The sequence below is a fragment of the Psammomys obesus genome, unplaced genomic scaffold (genome assembly GCF_907164565.1).
Source record: "Psammomys obesus unplaced genomic scaffold, mPsaObe1.curated_primary_1811, whole genome shotgun sequence".
Lineage (NCBI taxonomy): Eukaryota > Metazoa > Chordata > Mammalia > Rodentia > Muridae > Psammomys > Psammomys obesus.
This window is the reverse complement of record NW_026592890.1, coordinates 25,067,966-25,077,847: the sequence shown is the minus strand read 5'-3', so window position 1 is coordinate 25,077,847 and position 9,882 is coordinate 25,067,966. Positions and strand designations below refer to the sequence as shown.

The following is a 9,882-nucleotide window of genomic DNA, read 5'->3' as shown; positions in this document are numbered from 1 at the left end:
TTCCTTCCTTCCTTCCTTCCTTCCTTCCTTCCTTCCTTCCTTCCTTCTCTCTTTCTCTTTCTTTCTTCCTTTCCTTTCCTTTTTCTTCCTTCCTTTCTTTTCTTTTCCTTAAAAGAACCAACCGCAGCAGCAGAACCCGCATCAGCAGCCCACAGCCCCTCCACAGCAGGCAGCAGCGCCCACACAGGCTCCTCCACCACAGCAGAGCGGTGCCCAAACCAACGGGACTGCTGGGGGAGCAACGGCCGGTGGTGCGGGCGTTGGAGCCGGCCTGCAGCACAGCCAGGACTCCAGCCTGAATCAGGTGCCTCCCAACAAGAAGCCCCGAATTGGGCCTTCGGGTGCGAGCTCAGGCGGGCCTGTCATGCCCTCGGATTATCAGGTTTGCCCCTAAATTTTCTTCTTTTTGATGCAGATATATTTTATGAAATAGGAAATTGACTTTTAACAAATTCTTTTGGAGTTAAATAGTTCTTAGCTCCAAAATTTTATGTAAAAACTAGATAGTTATATTCTAGCATTATATGAAAGGGATGATTTGTAGCCAAAATTCATGCAATTTGAAATATTTTGTGTTGTGATATGTTTATCGTAATACCACAAGGAAAGAAAGGAGGACAGTCAGGAGGCTCCTTTAAAATTTTTATACATATTGGCTACAGATTGGGTGGGAGAAGGACATGGACATAAGCAAAATGTCTTGGAGAAAATGAAGAACACTTAAAACAGAGACAGTTCCTGAGAAAGATTTACTCTCACTGGGAGGAAATAGTCAGGCAGTAGCAGCATAGACATGGGACACGATAAAGGCTGTAAACAACTGTAAACCCTACTAGAATTGTTTTTCTCACCAGACAGTACTTTTGGTGTCAAGACATAAAGGAAATCACAACTGTACCACTAATTAAGAAAACTAATGAAAAGTCTGAAGACTTAAAGACAGCTTCTGATTCTAAGATTTATCAGAATAAAATACCTTTAGATTTGTTTTATCACAAACACTCTTCAAAATAAAAAAGGCAGTGTGACATTTTATTTTCTTGTATTCCAAGTCTGAGTTTCTTTGCCTTGATCTACTCAGCACCACGCTGAACTTTGCTGTGAGGAGACGGCCTGTTTAGTAGTTTCCGTGTGTGGGGTCTTGGGCTGTTGCAGTATAAGCAAGTATGGTTAGTCCCTCAAAAGGAGGGCCATGGTGTGACGGCTCACACCTGCAATCTCTACACTCAGGAGGCTGAGGCAGATGGATTTGTGAGAGTTTACTGCCAGCCTGGCCCACATAGTGAGTTCTAGGCCAACTTGGCCTACAAAGTGAGACTCTCTGCCTTTAAAACAGAACAGAACACACACACAAAAGAAAGGGATGTAGATTTTTTTTTTCATATTGAAAAAAAATCTTATTTTTTATCATTCTAAAAAGTTGCTTTAGCACAGAGTCTCAGCTGAAAGCTATTTGTATCCTGATCTGTTAAGGCCAGTTGTAAAGGAAATTTGCTCTATTTAATTTTTAGATGGGAAAGATTTATTAGTGAGAATGTTTTGTTTTAATGATTACCTTTAGTTTATAATATCTTCTTACAGATAGCATGTCCTGTCAGCCTTACTTGTTTGCCTATTGGTAGGGCTCCCAATGTCCCTAGCTTTTGCCTCTGAAAACTCTGCGTAGAAGATAGATTTTCTAGTCACAGCTCATTATTGAAAGTGGGAATTAACACTATGCAGTTATATCTTAATTTTCATTTACCAACTTGTTTTCTTATCAAATCTCAGTCATGTAAAAGGTTAAATTATACCTCAGAAATTTCCCTTCTGCCTTTCTTTACCAGTACAGCTCACCCTCCCCACTACCCAGGCAAATTCAGTGCTAACCAGGGCAGATACAGTCTGAGCAGGCTGCAATATCAGATAAGCAGGGCATAGCAACTGCTGAGGATCTGAGCAGGAGCCTCATGATGAAAGTAGCTAATGTCTCTGTTCTACTGTGATTGGCATCTTGAGCCCCACTCTATAGAGTAATCACCTTTTTTGTTTGTTTGTTTAGCACTCCAGTTCTCGCCTGAATTACCAAAGCAGCATTCAGGGCCCCTCTCAGTCGCAGAGCACACTGGGCTATGCCTCGTCTCAGCAGAGTTCACAGTACCACCCATCTCACCAGGCGCACCGGTACTGACCCACTGCCCTCTGCCTGGCCCGGGCTCCAGCAGGGCGCTCTCTGCGCTGCAAAGCACCCCAGAACGAAGACTGTGCTACTGTGCAAAGCGCAGATGCTTGAGAGGAAACCTTTGCATGCTAGGTGTTTTGAAGGACTCAGCTCTCTTCTTCGCTGACTTAAGGAAGACTCCTGTGAAGTGGTCCCAGCCCTCTTCCCCGCATGAATCTCTCTGTGACTTTCCCGATGAAGCGTCTGATCTACCCCAGCACTTCTGCATCCTTCAGCAGTCTCTGGAGGAGTTTCTGGTGCACCTTTCTCACGCTGTAGCAATCATTATAGCTTATCTTTCGTAGGATTCAGTGTTTTAGGAACAGGGTTCCAGTGGTGTATAGTTTTATACTTCATGAACTGATTTAGCAACACAAGTTAAATGCACCTTTAAAGCACTACACAGTCTTCACAGACTAACTGGTTTGCTCTTGGAAGTCTTAAAAAGAAACTGTTACTGTCCCAAAGTACTTTACTATTATGTTTTTATTTATCTCTTTCAGGGAAGGTCTAGTAAAAGACAAGTGTGGGTCAGAGGGTACCCACAACCAAAAACAGCTCCTTGCTGTGCTAGGAAGAACTAAAGTCCTCGGCGGTTGTCACAGCATCATTCATGTGGAACTCAGTTCCCAGAATCATCATATTCTGAATGATATTCAGTAATTAAAAATCATAATTTTAACTTTGTGTAGGTAAGTCTACTTTAAAAGGGGTTTCAAGAGCTTTGATGGGATACGGTCCTTTGGGACCCACCTGGGAAATCTGAAGAGACTGTTTAACTGCACTAGGACTTCACGAAGGAGTCATGCTGATCAAAGGACACTTCTTCCCCGGAAGGAAAAGCTCTCCTGTAGCTCGTCAGAGGCATCAGCTTCTCTAAAGGAGCTGTTGGTTCTTTAGTCTCTCCACATCTGGTCAGCATGAGTAACTTTCTTTCATAATCAAGGATACTCAAGCCTGTTAATTCATCTGCAGTGTTTTCCATTTGTATTTACATTAGGCATAGAGTGACTATTTTTAAAGCATGTTAAAATTTTAGGTTTTATTCATGTTCAGAATATGTATTGTGTATGCATAATTTTGCTGTTGTAACTGAGACTTAACGCTGTCAAGAATCTTTTTTATTGCACTGAATGCTTTCTTTTGCCCCTAGGAAAAACTTACAATTGTGCCTAAAACTATGGGCAGATAGTGTAAAGTAGATGAGGTGAGTACTTGCATTTCCATGATCTACGAATGAGGGGAGTTCTTTTTTAGCTACTTTTAAGGAACCCCTCACCTCCAGAATCAAGAGGAAATGTTAAAGGCTTAGAGCTCCCATTGTAGTGCAGGGAGCAAGAACAGTTCTGTTCTGATGCTATGAGCAGCACCAGCCTTGTTTTCAATGTTTCTTGAGCTAAAAAAAAATAGCCAATTGTATATGCAAACTATATGCGTTTTTAAAAACTATTCTTGTGAACTTATCTACCTGGTTATGATACTCTGGGGTCCATATACAAGTAAAATAAGATTTTAGAAGCCAGTATACATTTTGCACTATTGATGTGATACTGTAGCCAGCCAGGACCATACTGATTTCAGCATAATAATGCTTATAAATAGTAATAAAGGCTGTATAGTAACACGCATACCAAGACTGAAAATGAAGTCGTTGACACATGATATGCTTCATTGGGAGGAATTTCTGATTGTCTACATGGATTTGTTTTTTATCCCTTATATTTTTTTAAAATAAGAATCAGCCTCCTGCATAATGTAGCTACCTATATAAAGTTCTGTCCTGTGCCCTGGGCCTCTCTGTCCATGGCCACTGCTCCCTTCCCACAGGCCCAGTGCTCTGCTGGATAGAAAAACAAAGAATAGGACATGTTCCTTGTTACAGCCAATCCAGTGACAGTAAGCTCATGTTGGTTGTTTGTGCCATGTGATTGACTTTTAAGTGTCACGTGATATGAAGGTCCTTTTGTTTACTTCTGAACCCACTTGGATAACTGTGCTTCTGAATCTTACAGTAAACAGTGTTAGGGGAAGCAGGTGTGTGTCTGACCGCCTGAGGAGAAAGCCAGTGATTAGCTGTCACAAAAAGGCATCTATGCATCTTTGAAAAGTTCACAGCAGCCTTTAACAGCAATTAGGTGGCCCTTGTGAACAGGGCATATTCTACTAAGTGGTTATAGAAAATCACAATGAAAATGGATGCTCTGTTCTTGCCCTCAAGTGAGCTCACCTTTAATAATAAAAGACATTAGCCCCTAGTCTGTGTACACACACACACACACACACACACACACACACACACCAGCTCTTTATACACAAACTGGATACACAGTTCTGGCAGTGTATTCATAGGACTGTCCTGGTAAAACTGACACAAACAGGGCACTTTGTCATTTGCTTCCAGTATAGTGTTTTCCAGGTCAAAGCCAGAAAACTCCACTATATAGACAACTGGGCTCCACATCACTGCACTGGCTCTGGCCCTTGATTTTCTCTTCTTGCCTCAGGGTTGGTGATGCATACCTGCGCCCAGTACTCTTATAAATAATTTTTGTTCATCATTTTCTTTCTCTGTGGAGGAAGCAAAGCCTTTCGTGTACATTAAGGCCATAGTCCATGGAGTGGGACCTCTAGCAGGGCCTGTGAAGCTTCTTAAGGGTGGGATTTACCTTTGTGGTTGCATTCCTTTCTGAATATTTGTTAGATACTATTTTGTCTCCTAGGAACACAGGGAGGCATCCTCCAACTTATAGGAACCTCTCAGTCTGGGGAGGTGGTGAAGGATTGAGTTGAAAGGTTTCTGATTTATATATTAAAAGTCACTTTTAGAGGTAGCTTTGTGGCCAGGTGTTTGGGAAAAAGGATTCAGGAGTTTGGGGACAGGCTAGCTTAAGGTAAGGTAGCTTTGGGGCTGTGTTGGCAATTTGAGGCTGAAGCAATCTCTGTGATGAAGTAAACCATGAAGCGAGATGCAGAAATCAAGGGACATGTCTATTTTTATATATGTGCTTTTGAAACTTTAGGACTTAGAATTGTGACATCTGCATTCTTTCACTCTGTAACATACTTGTAAGACGGGAAGAGATGACATCACATGCTCATTGCCTCATTCCTGGTTGTTCTCTGTGCCTCTGAAGTGATGCTCTTCTTTGCTAAAGGGAAAAGGGATTGGAGAGTAAGACTTGCAGCTTGCTTTGCTTTTGCATTAAGATGTAGCAGCGGCTCTTCACTGTGGAATAATCGCAGGAGAGCTGCATTTTCAGCTCAGTGCTGCTCCCTAGGAGACAGACCGTGGATGGCCATTGGGCTTAATGGAGGCTCGAAGGAGTCAAGAACAAGTAATAATTTTATATAAAAAATGTAGCCATTTAGGTCCCCATAATAATCAAGAATAGTTACAAATATCATAACCCCAAAGGTCAGTGTTTGAGGACTCTCAGAAGTGCATGGTACCCAAGGGGGTACTTGCTCTTCCAAGTTGTTTCCAGTAGGGAGTGATGTGTATGTGTTATACGGGAAATGCCTAATGCACTGTTATCACCTACATAGTGAGTAAATTAATACTATTTAATTTTTTTAAAGCTTTGTCGGGGTAGACACTAAAAGCATTATGCAAAGCCAGGACTGAGATGTCCTTTTTAATAACAATTGAAAGTACTTTTTATATATGTTATACAGTATGTCCTTTCTAAACTAGTTTGTATTTCTGATAATTCCTATTTGTGAAGTGTACCTGTCTTAATCTTTTTTGGTCATTTTCTGCACGCACCCTCTGTATGATCGTAGATATTGCCATGGCTCTCCTTGCTCTGCTGTGATGTGTGTACTCCAAGCTGGCTGCCCTCAGTAGTCCCCTTGGGGGATACAGGGTGTGTGGCCTCTTCAGAACTGGGTGCTTCCGCTCTGGAGTTATCCAGCCGTCCTTCTCAAAGTGACTGTTCCAGCTACGATAAGTTACATCACATTTATTTTATATTCTTGGTTGAAATAAAGTTTAATTGACTTTGTTTCTGTGTGGATTATTTTAGTAGTAGAAACAAATTTTTTTTAAATCTAAAAAAGCATTTGTTATGCTCATGCACATAGGCATAATAGTGCATATGTAGGATAGGTCTGTTTCTGTGATGCAATACGCCAGAGCAGCTCGGGGAGGAAAAGGTTCGTCTCATCTTGCAGCTTGTAGTCCATCATCCACAAAAGTCGGGACAGGAGTCTGGAAGCAGGAACTGATGCAGAGGCCCCGAAGGAGTGCCGCTTACTGACTTGCTTCTCCCAACTTGCTCAGGCTGCTTTCTTAGGGCCCCCAGGACCACCAGCCCGGGGGTGTGGGGGTCAGTCAGTTCCCACAGTAGACTGACCCTCTCATATCAATCATCAGTCCCAGCAAATTCACCACAAGCTTGCCCACAGACAGTTTGGAGGAGGCACTTTCTCATTGGAAGTTCTCTCTTCCCAAGGGACCCTGATTTGCTGACACACATCAGAGGTTGACATAACCAGCTGGCACGGGGTGGGGGGGGGGGAGCACAGCTTTTAGGGGTTGGTTCTCTTCTGCCATGTGAGTCCCAGGATTGAACTCCATTGTTAGGCTTGGTGGTAAGGGCCTTTACCTGCTCTCTATTTCACTTTTCCCCAGAAAGCTCTTAGGTGTTTATTTGTTGGAGCTCTGGCTGTCCTAAAACTCACTCTCTAGACCAGGCTGGCCTTGAACTCAGACTTACCTACCTCTAAGTTCTGGGACTAAAGGTGTGTGCCCCCATCGCCAGCTACAGCATGTTCATCAATCAGGGCAATTATGTCACAAAATCACAGGAACAAATGGGGCTTGCAAATAACTCAAGTGAAATTACACTTTTCTAAAGACCTCTAAGAGAAATAACAAACCCTGTCGAGAGAGAGAGAGAGAGAGAGATTTTATAAAGAAAAAAGCATTTTGGAGGGTGGTGTTGGGTAACAAGATTCTCATTTTGAAAGACTGCTCTGTTGGACCTGGCTGCCCATCTAGTCTGCCTTCTGAGGCCGCTCCAGTAGTCACAGGCACGATGGAAAGTGTGTTAAATACAGAGCGTCCCTTTCTTTTTAAAATAGACATGGTGCATCCATCTTAACCCTTTCCCTGTGGGCACAGATTGTGCATTCAGCCCCGTTTCCATTGCTGTGGTAAAACACGGGGACACAGCCCAAAAGATGCCAAAGTAGGACGGGAGACAGGGCGGGGACCTGGAGGCAGGGGCTGATGCCCAGAAAGGAGGAGAGCTCCTCTCTGGCTTGCTCCACCCATTTCCTTACAGCACCCAGGACTACCTTCCTGCCTGGGTGTGGCACCTCCCACAGATAGTGGGAACCCTCCCACAGAAATCAGTTAAGAAAATGAGTGACAGGCCAGTTTGGTGGGGGCATTTTCTCAATTAGGGTTCCCTCTTTCCAAATGATTCCAGCTTATTTCAAGTTGACATAAAGCCAGCCAGCCAGGTCCTGTGCTACTTGTAGGATAGATCTTTCCTTCGAAAACTTGTTTGTTCACCTGCCTTTTTCACAACTATCTGGGTAAGGGAACATGCACTGGGTGGACCCGAAATACTCTGTATGTAACGACTGGGATGTAATTTTTTTTTAGGCTCAGTTACTTGCTTACAGCTCCAAGGTTTTAGGCACTTAACTGGTACCCAACACAAAGTACGTGCTGAACGTGGCCGGTCCACAGCCTCGCTTGTCCACCTGAATGGAAAGCTTGGGTCGTTACCATGCCAAGTTTGTGTATGGGCAAGGAAAATAGTTTTGATGAGTGGAAGCACCTTCGAGCTCGCCAGTTGTGAAGTACGAACTGCTGTGGCCTCCACAGACCCCCTATGCTTTCTCTTAACCTGCTCACTCAGCCCAGCGTGGCCCCGAGTAGCAAAGATGGAAATGAAAGCAATGTGGGGTTTTTTTGTTTTTTTTTTCCTGGCAAAGTTATTGATTTAGTTGTGGATTGGTAAATCAGTATAATCTGAGGCAAAATCTTCGGAGGCATGGTTTCTAGAAGGATGTGCTTTGAGCTCAAAAAGATAAACACAGCAAGGTTCCCTTTTGACCTCTAGACATTTATGAGTGAGCAGCAGAGAGGGCCGTATGAGGACCAGGAAAAGAGTCAGCCTCACAGGCCCAGTAGTGAGGACCGAAGAGGATGATGGAACCTAAAAATCTAGCATCAGATCAGAAAATTAACCAACCCTGAAACTGTCCTAACTGTGGACTTCTCTTCTGAAAGAGTGTAATTTTTTTAATCTTTTTTTTTCCCCAAAGTCCTGTTTTATCTGGCATTGTGGTGCTGGCAGTCAGATTCTCCAGCTCTGAGGGCTCCCTCGCCTTACTTGGTGCTAGGGTCACAGAACCCTTGCAGCACGGTGTCTGGAATGTTTGTTGTTTGAAAGCCTTGGCCAATTACAGTGAGGGTCTCTTCCCATAGTACAAGCTCTTCCCATAGTACAAGAGCTTTAGGTTCTGTGAGAGAAAAGGCAACAGGGAGAGAGCAATAGAAGGAATATCAAAGTTCTCCTCAGGCCTCTGCACGCTCATGTGCACTTTATGTTTAAGTGAATGACTCTAATACTAGCATTTTTAAGTGTCCCTAAATTACAAAATTAAACATTTGTTCCTTAGAAGCAGGCTATGATGATAAACAATGCTTAATGCTCTCACAATACAATCCTTCGGGGCCTCAGGGTAGGCACAACTGCTCTGGGCCTCTCTGTGTTTTCTGTGCAGGTGTCACACAGTTTCTGGACCGAGGCTCTTCTTTTCGTATGCTACAGGCTTGCAGTCAACCCTTCCCCCTCTGCAAGGCATACAAGAGCGTCTCACCCTCTCGGAGGGTCCTCCACGTTGCAGGTCTGAAAGTTTTATGAAAGCCTTTATAACCACTACTCAACCTCCACAAAAGCATCTCTTTTTCAATATGTGATAGACGCCTGTTTTGATGCACATGATTTAACATGTCCTTGTATATATGCCCAGTGTTTTTTCCTTCATTAGTTTACACTTTCTCTAACCTCACTTCCCCTCCCTCCCACACACACCACATGCCAAGTGAAGAAAAGTAAACAGAAGTTAGACATGGTTTAGGCTAGAGATGGCTCAGGGGGTGAGAGTGTTTGCTTTGCAAACATGAGGATCTAAGTTCAAATCCCAAGCATGCATGTAAGAAAGCCAGGCATGGCGGCATATGCCTGTAACATTGGGAAAACAGAGGTACATTCAGCATACTTGCTGGCCAGCCAGTCTAATCAAATCAAAGAGCTTTAGGTTCTGTGAGAGAAAAGGCAACAGGGAGAGAGCAATAGAAGGAATATCAAAGTTCTCCTCAGGCCTCTGCACGCTCATGTGCATTTACCGTAGATGCGCTGTCTTGAGGTACCTGAGGAGAAAAACTTTCAGTGGAGTCTTTAGTAAGAGCTGGTGGGACTGCCCTAAGAATATTTGTTTTTAAACAAAATCTCAATCGTTTGACTTTACCAATAAAGACTCAGGAGCCAGATGCTGGGGTGAAAGCCTGTAGAGACGCAGAGAATGCGCCCAGCCGACCTTCCTTCTTAGCTATGTCCCGAAAAGAGGCCTCTTCCCACCCTCAAACTGAGTCCCTCCCTTTTAGTTCCTGTGTGTCTCTCTATCCGTCATCCTGACTTCCCCTTGCTCAGTACGCTTTT

General features: G+C 43.6%; 1 protein-coding gene across 1 annotated transcript in view; it reads left to right on the top strand.

Moving 5' to 3' along the window:
- Positions 1 to 6,204, top strand: part of Cdk19 (cyclin dependent kinase 19) — a 144,182-nt gene extending 137,978 nt beyond the window's left edge. The window contains exons 12-13 of the mRNA XM_055615907.1: positions 116 to 382; positions 2,042 to 6,204. Of these exons, the coding sequence (XP_055471882.1) occupies positions 116 to 382; positions 2,042 to 2,170 (396 nt within the window). The 3' untranslated portion in view covers positions 2,171 to 6,204. The remainder of the gene's footprint in view (positions 1 to 115; positions 383 to 2,041) is intronic.
- The last annotated feature ends 3,678 nt before the right edge of the window (positions 6,205 to 9,882 follow it).